The sequence below is a fragment of the Anoplopoma fimbria genome, chromosome 13 (assembly GCF_027596085.1).
Source record: "Anoplopoma fimbria isolate UVic2021 breed Golden Eagle Sablefish chromosome 13, Afim_UVic_2022, whole genome shotgun sequence".
NCBI classification, from domain to species: Eukaryota; Metazoa; Chordata; class Actinopteri; order Perciformes; family Anoplopomatidae; genus Anoplopoma; species Anoplopoma fimbria.
The window spans coordinates 7,045,822-7,059,501 of NC_072461.1; the positions used below are offsets into that span (position 1 = coordinate 7,045,822).

A 13,680-nucleotide genomic window follows, 5' to 3' on the forward strand; every position below is an offset into this window, starting at 1 on the left:
GCTAATACTCAAGCCTGCCCTCAGGCCTTTGACAGCAAAGAGATTTGTTATATGGATTGATGGTTTGTTTGAATTCTTATAGCCCAGGGATCTAAGGGTGCGAGAAAGTAAATGCTTTTGTTTTCTACCACTATATGACTCTTCCAAGGGGTGAAGATAGAACCAAAATGTCAGGTAGATTGATTAACTTTTACTCAGACAAAATTAAAGTAATGGTGTGTGATGCAAACGGAAAATGAAGCAAGGAAAGTATTTTTCATTGAAAACAGTGCTGCCATGATAAACCACTTCATCCTGTCAAATTGTCCCCCATGCTTGGAAATAACTGAAGCATCATATAGCAGATATTAAAAGCATTAAGTTAAGTTGCTGGTGTAGATTAGGTTTGACTGCCATTCAGTGTTATGTAATGGTAAAGCTCCTGCGACAGACTCTGTTAACACACTGGCTCTGTTGCTGTGTAACTTTCATCTTTATCCTCTCCCTGTTCGCCCCATTTCCTTTTTTCCTCTCTCTAGCAGCAGCAGCGGCAGCAGATGTGTTGAGCGACTCAGCTAATAGCAGCCTCTTTCCAAGGTGATCACAACCTGATGCTGAAATCCCTACATTAATGAGAAGGCAACAGAAAGCAGATTACTGAGGGATTAAACGCATGCACGCTTATGCACATGTACACACAGAGAGTACCAGAGTTCCGGGATTTGCGCGTTGTCCAACTGTGGATTTGCACTGAATGAACTTGTCTGACTAACTGACTCTGGTATCATGGAAGAAGAGGATGAGTCTCATTGAATATAACTCATACAACACCCACCTTCTTTCTCCTACCCCACCATCGAAGGCTTTGACTGGTCGATGAGGATTACAGATTTATAACTAACAAAGCCAAGAGAGAGAGAGAGAGAGGAGTGCAGAGCCGACCGTCCGCCTGCTGCTGTCCCATGATGCATCTACACATGTAAGAGCAGGATCAGCCACACAGAGGGCTGTTTCTATGGATACCCCTGCCCTGGGTAGTATTACAGTAATAAGACTCACTGATAACCTGACTATCTATTGTGCGTGAAGAAAATGCGGTGAGAGATTAGAAGTGCATTGCTGCAGCAGACTACAGCATCAAATAACATCTTTGGAGCATAGAAACATATCATCATCAAGTGTCAAGAGGAAAATGTTGAAGGAAAAACCTTCATTCTTAAACATGTTCTGTGGATGCTTTACACTCCTAAATACCCCAAATGTTGTGATACCCAGTGGATTCTCAGCTGGTTCAGTGAAAGGATGATTTAATAAGACTCTACCCACGCCCATGCAGGAAAGGAAGGGGAGGTGAAGATGATGCACAAAGACACTTCCTAGGTTGAGGGAAATAACTTGTTTTTCAACCCGCTTCCAATACTTAGTACAGCTCAAAATTCTGGGCCCCTATTCTGGATAAAATAATCCTACTGGAACTTTTGTTGGCCCCTGAAACTGCCTCCACCTCTCAACGGATAAATTGTGGAACTGAATTTGGTTCTTGTCTACATGAGAACAGACATCTATATGCACCAGCAATCAACAGAAAAATCAGGTCTTTAGTTAGAGTTTTGGACTCACCAGAAATATGTAACATCATGTGCATTAGACAATAACAAAGCACTTTTAATCTAGATATTGTGGGGATCCATCAAGCGGTACCTGGAATCTATCTCTTATCTGTCCCTAGCACTTTCAGACTGAGCTATTATGGCCAGACAGGACACCCCCCTCTTCCTCCATGGCTTTGACCTGGGTGGTCACTTTGTTGACCTTCGACCTCTTGGCACAGGTGTTACAGGCCTGGTTCTCTCAGCTGAGGATCAGCGCACCGGACAGCGCGTGGCCATCAAAAAGCTGGTGATGCGTGATGCTGTGACGGTGAAGCACGCTCTCCGCGAGGTCAAAATCACACGGCGGCTGCACCACGAAAATGTGGTGAGTGTCCATGAGGTTTTGGCGCCGTATGGAAGACCACTTCCCAGAGACCCGACCCAGCTGAGTGCCCTGTACATTGTCCAGGAATGCATGGAAACGGACCTGGCTCGGCTGCTGGAACAAGGACCGCTACCAACAGGTATGGGAAACAAAAGGGAAAAAATTCAAGCTATAAACAAACACACAGTTTTATTTTCTCGTAATTTGGACAGTTAAAGCCTTATTTTATTTACACTACAGTGCGGTGCATCATGTTGAAACACTACTGTTTTGTTGCTGCACTGCTGGCTTTGTTTACACTGTGATTTATTGGATTTCGTTGCAGTCCTTCTGAGACACTCTCTTACTGAGACAGTTCTTTATCCACCATTCCCACATTTCAAAGTCACATCCCAAAATGTGTTGATTCATTCATTCAGGTTGTTTGTTTCCTTTTCATAAACATGTTTGGTAAGTATTGGAATGATACAGACCATCATTTTGACATATGTGCCATAACAATTTTGCCCAAATCCACAAGTCATTACCCAAAACGTGCTCTTTCACTTCCTTCACTTGTTCATGTTGTGTCACATTTACTGAGTTAGGAATAAGTATAGTTCTGGTAATTACACGAGTGAAAATAAAAGCACTGCTGTGTATGCTGACATCAAATTTTTGCCCTTCAACAGGTCACGCTACTCTGCTGTTCTACCAGCTGCTGAGGGGACTGAAGTTCATCCACTCAGCTAACGTCCTGCACAGAGATCTGAAGCCTGCCAACATATTCATCAACACAGATCAACTGCTGCTCAAGATTGGAGACTTCGGGCTGGCCAGGATAGTCGACCCTCATTATTCTCATAAGGTAAGAGGGGAAGGAAACCCACCACACAAACACATACCGCAAGGAGATTCACACTCACACATACAGAAATGATGATGGTTGCCTTGGTTATACACATTATACTAGTAGTTGGATGTCTCGTTTCTTAAAGTGAAAAGCCTTTGTCTGCTTACCAAACATGACATACAGTACATGTTTAAAATAATCAGCACACTTGTACAAACATTTCAATCCTTAACCTAACTACTGTTAATGATCTTTTTGTGGCATGTAAATGTACCAAATGTGTGATCTTTTGGCCAAAAAAGGCCTGGGATCATTGTTCTCTTAAAGCTCATGGTCTCTTAAAGAGTTTATATTAATTTAATTTAATCCATACTTTTCATACTACAAGCCTAAACAATTTCTGTCCACATAACATTGGCTGCATTAATTTTTTTTTTTTACAATTCTGATACTAATCCTATTTTCAATATTTCATCCAGGGAAGTTGATAACGTTTAGAAGACTTTTGATTCTCCACATTGCAGTCTGACGCAGTGTGGGCTGTTATTCTTCTGACAGATGAATCTATGGGAGAGTATTGTAATATTATCATTATCTCTGCTACCTCTCATTGAGGTAGAGCTGTTATTAGGAAAGAGATAGCAGCTCCTTGAGCCCTGGTCCTGGGTGGTTATCAGACAGCCATGCACAAATCGTTGTCCTTGTGTAGCAATGTAAACACAGTAGGATGGGATACTATTGCAGAAGAATCCACCTATAGAAAATCAATAGGTGTGCACACATGTTTTGTCCCCATCACAAATTAAACGTGGAATAATTTATGTCAGCCTAGTGTCCTCTCACTGTGGTCTCGGGTGACATCTAAGACATCATCAGCCTGATTGTGGCAAAGACACAGATTCTAAAAAGTACTCTGCCTCACCAAATACAGCCAGAATTACGAAATCTCAAACTTGAAATTGAAAAGTTTTTATGTGTAAGTCCTTTACCTCTTAGAAGGATTATACATGTTGCGGTTGCAGTACAGCTAGGCGTCTTTTTTTCTATGACTAGCATTACACACACCCATGTCTGATGTTGCCGACACATCTTTCACACAAGGCCTCCTCTCCAGCCCAAAACCTGCTACAGTAAAATCTTCTTCCCAAGCCAGGTATCAAGTTTTGTGCTAATCAAACCAGGTGATTAGCCTGTCTATCGTACATAAAGGCTTCTAAGAGATTAATGTGGCAATTTACTGCTCCATTGTGCTGCTTTATTATGGATGAAGATCCCACAGCAATACTGTAACACTAGCAGGGCAGGATGTGTGTGTGTGTTTTTGTGTTTGTGTTTTTTTGGGTCTGTGAATGTGGAGAGGGGCTCTTGTGAAAGGCGATCTTTGTCAGCTCAGAACACGGGACTGGGGATCAGCTGGATGCAGACACAGGGGGTGCGTCTGGAGGGGGGGGGGGGGGAGCAGAGAACAGATGAGGATCAAGGGTGAGAAATATTGAGTCATGGAAGGGTGAAGGGAGGGGAGGTGAAAAGTACAAAGGAGGGTGAGCAAAAGGTGGGGGACAAGAAAGAGATCAAACAGAAAAAAAGTGAGGGAGACAAAGGTAGTTTGGGTTGTGCAGGAACAAGGTTTGCTTCTATCTCACTCTGTTCCCCTGTGTGTGTTTGGGTGCATATTTTGCTCTCACATTGTGAATCCAGAGAAACTGCTCTGTCTGTCAGAGAACACAATGTTCAGACTACTGCACTGTCGCAAGGTAGGTATGTCAAGAGATAGATAGATAGATAGATAGATAGATAGATAGATAGATAGATAGATAGATAGATAGATAGATAGATAGATAGATAGATAGATAGATAGATAGATAGATAGATAGATAGATAGATAGATAGATAGATAGATAGATAGATGAATAACATAGACGGATAGACAGATGACATTTAGATAGACAGATATATAGACGGATAGATTGATAGATAGTAAAGTAGTAAGTCCTACGCTTAAATGTTAAAATGTGTCTGTGTCTCTCTGTGCATATTTTATGCCTAGTAACATACCTAATTCATATGAAGCTATTGTTGATTTATTGAAGATTTTTTAAGAAGTACTGAATCTCAGCTCATACAGATTAATTACAGTATTTATCTCTTGTCTGGTGCTGCAGTATCAGCCTATTCCTTTGCAGACGTCAGCTTCAAAGCTTTGATAATGGGGATGCATTAATAACCAATAAGAGTGCCAGCTGCACATTACATTCTAATTTTAAACTGCTGACATGGATTGAATTGTTCCGGGTTGGACATTGGGAGTTAGTTAGGAGTCTGTCCCAGCTGATGTGTCTGTAAGGAATCAGTTTGTCATTGTTCATTAGCGTTAAGATTGTATTACCAGAGTGTGTGTGTGTGTGTGTGTGTATGACGATGTGTGTGTAAGATGATGCTGGCCTATTTGTGATGCAGTGTTGACACCAAAGCAGATGCCTGCAGTGAATGTGCTAGCATCCTCTCTCTTATTTAATAATGCAGAGCCAAAGCGCTGCTTTTTCAAAAAGAAATGTGGTAATGGACGTGGGCAGTATTGACTTCAGCTGTGATGTGAAATTCACAAATGGAGTTAACTTTCATATATGGCCATAAAGCAAGATAGATGGCTCTGTTTTTATGTCTTGTTAGTATTGCTTTCAAATGGGGTCCTTGCATCACAGTCAACCTTTATCAGGTTTTATATTGTCATATTTAGATGATTGCTTATAAACTGCATATATATGTTTGCATATGTGTATATTTATGAGATAAAGTTTATTGAGTTTACCTATGGTTAATCGTTCATGTCATTTTACTGTTATTTTTTGGTTTTCATCTTTTATTATCTCTTCTATCTTTTATTATGATTTTTTTTAAATATTAGAAATAACATTGATAAAAAAAGTGATAATGGCTAGTTTTGATTGAATGACCTCTTTTCCATGAACTATAATAACTCCAAAGAAATTACTCTTACCCTTTCTTAGTGCTTTTACACTATCTTCCATTGTCTTTGTGTTCTCACAGTGTGTTTTGCCAGCACACTGTGACTCTGCAGTAAGAGTCGTAGTGAGGCTGTTTTGTCTGTCTAGATGTGTGCCTCTGACTACACAGGCAAACATTTACCCAGGCAAAAAGAGATGACAGAAAGGTTGAGAGGAGAGCGCAGGGAAAAAGAGGCTTTCTGTCAGCGGTAGTAGGAAATTGGAGTGTGTATGTGTGAATGTCACCTGCTGAGGCTGCGCTGGAACTACCCAGAAATTATTTATGACCTGGATGAAGGAGACAGAAAGGAGAGTAAAGGTGAATTAGGAAATATTATTGGAAAATAAAACGAAAAGAAGTGAAGGATGTGACGGAGAAGGGAGTAGGAGTAAAAAGGTATAAATAAACAGAGTGGAACTGTAACTGACAAGAGGAGAAGGAGGGATGAAACAGGTGAGAAAGGAGGTGAAGAAGAAGGGTGGCAAAAGTGAGAGATGGGGTGAAGTGTGAAGGAAGAGGACAGGTAAGCGGGACAGTCAGAGCTGAAGGTGACATAGAAAAACACTGAGTAGAGTTGAGATAACGATGGAGAGGAAAACAGGAAGTGATGACAAGGGGGAGAAAGTCGAGAGCAAAGGAAAGGAGTGAAGAAAGCCACAAGCATTTTATAATGATGAATAGCTGTGAATAGTCAGAACATGACATCTGAGAGCACATCTGTGCATCATTTTCTGAAACAGAGCCGTAAATATGTTACTTTTTCTGTTCAAAGCCGTTTCCAAAGCTGTTTTAAGATAACCATCAAACCATTTTCCATCCTAAAAATGTTGTCCTTTTGTCACAAAATATGGCTACTACTTGAAAGACACTGTCTATCAAATGCTTATCGGGACCTATAGGAGAGCTCAGATGTTGAGGCTTATCAACAAAGAGGGACAGACAGATAGAAGACAAGGTGAGTGTGTGTTTGTCAGACCATCATTGAGCACTCAGCATCAGTTTTCTGCTCTGTCATCTGCCGACACAGGCTGTGATGAGGGAGGACATGGAGGGAGGCGGTAAGTAAGGCTCCTAGTAGGGTTCAGTAGTAGAGAGCATAGAAGGAGTAGATAAGCAGGGTACTCATGATATAGGGGTAAAGAGGAGAGGAATGATTGGAGAGGAGAGGCGGCACAGGAGGAGCAAAGGGAAGCAGAGAACCAGCAGGGCTGAAGTTTAATTCATTGCTTTGTTTTCACAGCTTTAACATTGTGTATACTTTGAGTAATGTAACTCCATTGAAAGTGGGCCCCAAAAATCACAAAGAGTAATTTTGACACAATACTTGGCCAGGCTGAATTTTATGTAGGGGCACACTTCTGGAAGTTGCTAGAAGTATAAGAAGGAACATCGTCGTGGGTGGCCCACAATGAGTGAAGGCTCTGAGTCATGTCCTGAACCTGCTGATAAAGACAAAACTCACTTAAATGATTTTCTAATTTACAAATGTGAAGAGGGAACTAGCTTTTCAGCTGGGAAATAAAATATAAAACCATTGTGGGCCAGACCTAAATTGCAATCATCATCAGGGCTATGTCCTGCAAGAAAATCACAGAGCAATTTCTGACATCCATTTGAGCATGAAAACTCATCTGGACAAGAATGAATCCCATGCTCTCTATATTGCATAAACCTAGATAGAGTAATCCTGCAAGAAGTACCAGATAAAGAGGAAGATGGGTGAATGGTGAGACAGTAAATGGAAACATCAGACTGTAGGAGAGGGGGTGAAGGGAGAGCAGAAGTAAAAGAAACAGTCTCCTAAATGTCTAAGTATTGAAAAATGAAATTGGCAAACAGCTCCAAGGAAATGTGTAAGCCTTATTATAAGCATATTTTGTTGTACAGCCTATAGTCTATCAATGTCATTACTTTAAGCAGTTTAAAGCAGAGATACAAGGCCAGTAACAAATTGAAATATGATGTTGTAAGTGCAGAGAGTTTGAGATTTAGTAAGGTCGGAGTTGAGCAATGACATAAAGTGAGAAGTGAAGTGATAAATAAGAGGCAACGAGAGCATTAATAATCGCAATAGGCAAAAACTTGTAATTATACTCTTGACAAATCTGGTTTATATGTGAATACACTTGCCTGAGGCTCATCTCAATGCTCAGTGTTATTCACAAGGTGAACATTTACAAAAGTAAAAGGCAGAAGGGAGTCTTGTTGAGCAGCCCTAATGAGAGGACGTGTGTTGTTAAACAGCAGAGCATCAAAGGCTCGGTGTAACGCAGCAACTGCAGGTAAACTCAGGGAAATGTTTTTTTGTACTGCAGAGTTTATCCAGACGCCAGTTTCCATCTTTGTGTAGCTGATGTAAAATGATGATGTCTTTTTGGTTCTTTTAAAATATGTTTATATAATATTTGCTTATACACCTTTTTCTTTCACATACTTGTAATAGTCCTGTCCATTCTTTACCTTTATTTGTCCAGCTTTGTTTTACTGTTTTCTTGAGAGCAATGCAAAGAAATTGAGTAAAATGTCTTTCTAAGGGAACACATTGTTGGCCATAAATATGATTCTGATTCTTATTCTTGCACCCTTACAAAATGACTACCAAACAAACTGTCAGCTAGAATGCAAATGCATGCAGACTTACAAGTACACTGCTGAATGGTAAGAACTGCTAACAAGCCAATATGCTGCATGCTCATCACTAATGTACTTTAACCACAGTAAGCCTTTATCATTCTGACGCTCTGTCTTTTAACTTCCCTCCTTCTCCTATTTTTCTCTCACTCACACCCTCCCCTCCCTCTCCAGGGCTATCTGTCCGAGGGTCTTGTTACTAAATGGTATTGTTCCCCCCGTCTGCTCCTGTCCCCCAACAACTATACCAAGGCCATTGACATGTGGGCCGCTGGTTGCATACTGGCTGAGATGCTCACTGGACGCATGCTGTTTGCAGGTACCTCAACTCTTTGTCACACAGTGTCCACAAAAACACCCATGACCTTGATGTCCTGCAGGAATGTCATGATTTCTTTCATCTTTTATTTGATATAGCATATTGAAATATGATCACATTATTAGTATTCAGCAGAAACGTCTTATTACCAGAAGTCCCACATGGTTTTTCTGCACCATCTTAGCAACAATAAACATTGACCTAAGTAAGCTATTAAGCTTAAATCAGGTTTCTTTGAGTGAATACACTATTACAATCAGGTAAATCAGTGGTCAGTAAAGTTCTTACTAGCAGTGATGCATTAAACATAGCTTAAGGACAAGGTGGCATTAACTGAGAGCTAAGGAGAGTTTTTTCTGTCCAGAGTGTCCCCTTCACCAAAGATACTTTATTCTCTTTCTGCAGGCTACTTCTTTGCCTGACCAGAATAACAATGATGATAGAGAAATTCTCGCTGTCTGAAGCTGATGTAGCTCCTCCTTACAGGCTTATTTGACCTCCACCAGCCCTCTACACCACAGGAGAGATGGTGCCATAAACTCAATGGCGTCATCTGTTCCTGGTGTTCTTCTCTGCTAGAATTTCACACATGGATTGTCAGAGATGTTTACCTTGCTGTTCACTTAACCACCAGAGGTTACATGTCACAACTGTTTTTGTTAACCAAGCAATGGAAGCAAAGGAAGCAATGCACTTTCATCAAAATACACTACCACTGTTTTCTTGTTACTTGTTACTGAGTGGTGAATGTGTGGATATAGCACCACCTACTGGTTACCATTGGCTTGAAGAAAACATTTAAAGGGCAAATCTTCACGCTATCAACACGGTCAGTTACTTAAAAATATTTGTTCTCCAGTCTTCAGTTGAGTTTCACAGCATCTGATTACTCCCAGGTTGAGTCCAACCCACAACAAACTCAGTGAGATGTTTTAGGTTATAGAGGTTTAACATTAGAAATGGGCCATAGATGGGGAAGATGTCTGCCAATATTATTAGGATGTGGGATTTGTATACGACTTGCAAGTAAGTGCTGCTAAACAAGTTGTATTGCAGAAACAAAATTCCATGGTGGACAAAATGCCTTTTATGGCCTCATAGTTAGGGTGTGACCAGAAAAAATGTCTGAATTTTCAAGCTTTACTATTTTACCAGTATTTTATTCAGGGTCGATATCCTCTTCAGCGGATGAATAATCAAAGGGAGGAGAAAAAAATTAAGATGCAAGAGGTCACATTTCATGTGATTTTAAGCACTGGAATTAAAATTGAAATGGCTGTTATAGTGAGTGGTGATTGAAAACCATTTAAATATTGGACTGCAGAGTGTTCCATCCTATCTGCATTATTTATTTTTTAACCTCATACCTAAACCATTTCTTTAACTCGACAGCTCACAGCATTATTCCTGTGTTTGACTCTAATTGGTCACCTTTTTTTTGCTTATGTAACTGATCCTCTGTTTTCTCTCTACTTGTCTCTGATTGTCCGCTTCCCTCTGTCAGGAGCTCACGAGCTGGAGCAGATGCAGCTGATTCTCAACACAGTGCCCGTGTTGAGAGAAGAGGACAGGCAGGACCTGCTACAGGTGACGCCTCAGTGGTTGCTGCTTGTCCTATGTCTGCAAACTGATCGTTTGAATATAGAACAGGGTGTCATTGTCATGAAATGTTTGCAGTGTCAGACTGAAAAAGATTCAGTCTACAGACAAGGATAAATGTGCACACAATTTTTTACATCATTGGCCCTGGCTGTGTTTTGCTTTCTCCTAGAATATGCTTTATATAAGCATTTTTGAGTTAATGTAGTGGAGAGTCTTGAAATTTACAAAAATAAATAACCATAGCAGAATTTTGCACATATTTCAACCCCGCTGTCATCCTTTTTCCCAGGTGATGCCTTCATATGTCAGTCATGGATGGAGAGTCAAGAAACCCTTTTCTGAATTGCTTCCTAAAGTGGATGCTCAGGGTGAGCAGAGGGAATTGAGTAGTGGTAAGAAGAGGAATTTCAAGCAGTGTAAAATAGAACAGGGACCAATAAGAGTGAGAAAGATACAGCAGCTTCTCTGAGCTGTGAAGGATGAAGAGATGATAGGGTAGGCTGGAGAGGTTTGGAGGTCTATAACATATCATTTAGCCCTGAGAGAAGATGGTGCATGAGAATATTTTTTTTGAAGTCGTGCAAACTTCATGGACACTACATTTTATTTTTCCTCCTCTTTCTCCCTCACTGATCCCTTCTCCTTCTCCTCTCAGCTGTGGACTTCCTTGAGCGTATCTTGACCTTTAACCCCATGGATCGGCTGACAGCTGAAGCGGCGCTATCCCACCTGTTCCTCCAGCAGTACTCCTGTCCAGAGGACGAACCCACCTCATCGCATCCCTTCCGCATCGAGGATGAACTGGTGGACAGCCTCGTCACTGAGCAGAGCCTCAGCAATAGCAACAGTCAGGCTTCCAGCATCCATTGGGAGAGGTGTGTAGATTATTATTGTTGCAAATCTAAATGAGACACAAGAAACTACCTACGATTCCTACAGTGAATAAGAATATCAGACTGAATAAACTCCACAGTAAAGGTATTATAAGACTAATATGAATACTTCATTTCTGCCCGTCTGCAGGTACAGCTTATCAACAGATGTGTCCTGGCAGCAGTCAGACGGGAGGTGTCTCTGCATGCCTCCAGGCCACATGACTTCTGACCTGGGAGACACTACAGAGGATGAGGAGGTGCAGAGAGACCCCCGGGCCAGTACCACCTCACTGTTAGAGGAGGCACAGGTTGGATAAGCTTTGTCATATCCACCCATACCAATTGATTTATAGATTTATAAAGAATACTTAATAACAAATAAGAACGAGTCAAAGCACTTCAACACACAACATGAATATGTCCTCCTTCCCTCTTTTTATCACCTCCTCCATCCTCACTTGCTTCTCCCCATCTATCTGTTATAGGTCGACCCCCGTAAGTATTCCCACAGCAGCTCAGCTGAACGCTTCCTGGAAAACTCTCACTCCTCTCTGGAACGGGCCTGTGGTTTGGCGTACGGGGAGCTGGACTGTGGCCGTTCCTGCGACTACAAAGTGGGCTCTCCTTCGTATCTGGATAAAATTGCCTGGAGGGAGGGCAAGCCTCAACACTACTCAGAGCCTAAGCTGATCCTGGATCTGTCTCATTGGAAGCGTAACACTAGCAGCCTCCCTGTGCCTGCCGAGCCTATTGATAGCAGCGTGGAGGACCTGGGAGAGATGAAGGAGGAGGAAATAGAAGAGGAGGAAAACGAAGAGACAGGGGATTTATTCCAGGAGATCTCTCGCTGGGTTGAGAGCACCCAGTCTCGTCTGCACTCACCCAGTCCCAGTCCCTCTTTGGAGCCGTGTTCACCCTCCTGCTTCACTTCCTCTCCCCCTCTCCCTCTCTCCCCGACTGACCTCCCAACTCCGGTCTTCCACTACACGGAAGTTGTGCGGCAACCATCAGCTGAATACGATGAAGACAGACTGAGCCCACTTCAGCCTGTCATGTCTTCCTGTAATTCCCTTCCCTTACTTCTCCCCTCATCTCCCACCTCCCCACTTCCACCTGGGTCATCTCAAACAGTGTCTCCCCCCACCTCGCCACGTTTTCCTCCCCCAGAATCTCAACCCTTTTCCTCTACTTCCTCCATTTCTCAGCCAGTAAATGATGACTCCTCGGAGTCACTTCCTGTCAAGCAGAAGGATCGGCTGTTCGACCTGGACGTGTTCATATCCCGAGCTCTGAAACTGTGCAGGCAGAATAAGGAGAAAGCAGAGGGGAAGAGAGTAAAGGAGGGAGGATGGAGGGAAGAAAGCAAACAGCCGAATATTAATCGAAAGGTACCCAGGCTTCCAGAGCACAGGACTCCACCACCACAGACTCCCAACTCTTGATGTTGAATTTCAACTTCAGGTCCACCATAGTATAACTTGATAATGGGTAGCACTTCCAAATGCTCATAGTGCTTAAGGAGTGTCCATGGCTAAATATGCTGCTTAAACATTAGACCTTAGTGTTAGCAGTATTTTTGTCACTATTGCAATGACACACTACACGCTGTGACTAAAATGGCTCCTTGCCCAACAATCCTGCAGCTTTGTTCGGAGGAGCTCTCAAGCAATACGAGGTCAGAGAGCATTTGGATTTAATATAATTAACCATGCTTAGCATTGCAAATATCTAGGATTTGTTCTATATGAGAATATTTAGAAATACTTTTCTAATTAATGATTGTGGTATTAGTGGTTTGTGGTCAGTTGGCAAGTTAAAGATGGGTCAAACCTTGATTCAATAGCTACTTAATCTGTGACAGAAACATCTGTTAATCTGACTATGACAAGAGTTATGCAGGCTATTTAAGACTGGATAACACTAAAAAAGGATGTGGGATCGCCTAGTTTGCGTTAGATTTGTGTTGCTAAAGATCACTTTAGTGTGTCAGTAAGTCAGTCAGTCATTTTTTCAAAATGTCTTCCAATAATGATGTTCACCGAATAATGATAATGACTCGGAAAATGCTTTTTCCATATTTCTCTGAATGTATTAACAGATAGGAATCAGTAGATTTATGCTACATGGTGAACCATAAGGATTTTATCTGTTGCATTTTACCAGTCCCGCAGTGACTTAATGAGCTCCATCACTGCTACATGCCTTGTAAACTTGTATAAAAATGTTGTCATATTTAATTCTATAGTGTTATAAACCAAATTAATTATATTATTGTGTTTAAGTATTCTTTGCTGAATGTTAGGATACAAATTCTGTTTATTTGGAGTGAGTTGTATTTTGTTTAAATGTGGAATGCTCTATCGTAATAAGTTATGCTCTAGTTCAATTGTAAATAGTTTCATTTCCTGCCTGATGCACCATACAAGGTCATCATCTGCTTTACACTCCTCTCTGTAGTA

The 13,680-nt window shown here is 41.5% G+C and overlaps 1 protein-coding gene across 1 annotated transcript; it reads left to right on the forward strand.

The window, feature by feature from the left end:
- The first annotated feature begins 1,728 nt into the window (after nt 1-1,728).
- Nucleotides 1,729-12,663, forward strand: mapk4 (mitogen-activated protein kinase 4). The gene is made up of 8 exons (XM_054611474.1): nt 1,729-2,095; nt 2,628-2,803; nt 8,600-8,744; nt 10,249-10,331; nt 10,636-10,714; nt 11,002-11,221; nt 11,370-11,529; nt 11,707-12,663. Exons 1-8 carry the CDS (start codon nt 1,729-1,731, stop codon nt 12,661-12,663), a joined length of 2,187 nt encoding a protein of 728 aa, XP_054467449.1.
- The last annotated feature ends 1,017 nt before the right edge of the window (nt 12,664-13,680 follow it).

Excerpts from the sequence above, each read along its gene's own strand:
- mapk4 (XM_054611474.1), top strand. The coding sequence starts at position 1,729 with ATGGCCAGACAGGACACCCCCCTCTTCCTCCATGGCTTTGACCTGGGT. Across the intron at positions 10,715-11,001 it reads TCCTAAAGTGGATGCTCAGG|CTGTGGACTTCCTTGAGCGT; the intron begins GTGAGCAGAGGG and ends TTCTCCTCTCAG. Across the intron at positions 11,530-11,706 it reads CACTGTTAGAGGAGGCACAG|GTCGACCCCCGTAAGTATTC; the intron begins GTTGGATAAGCT and ends TATCTGTTATAG.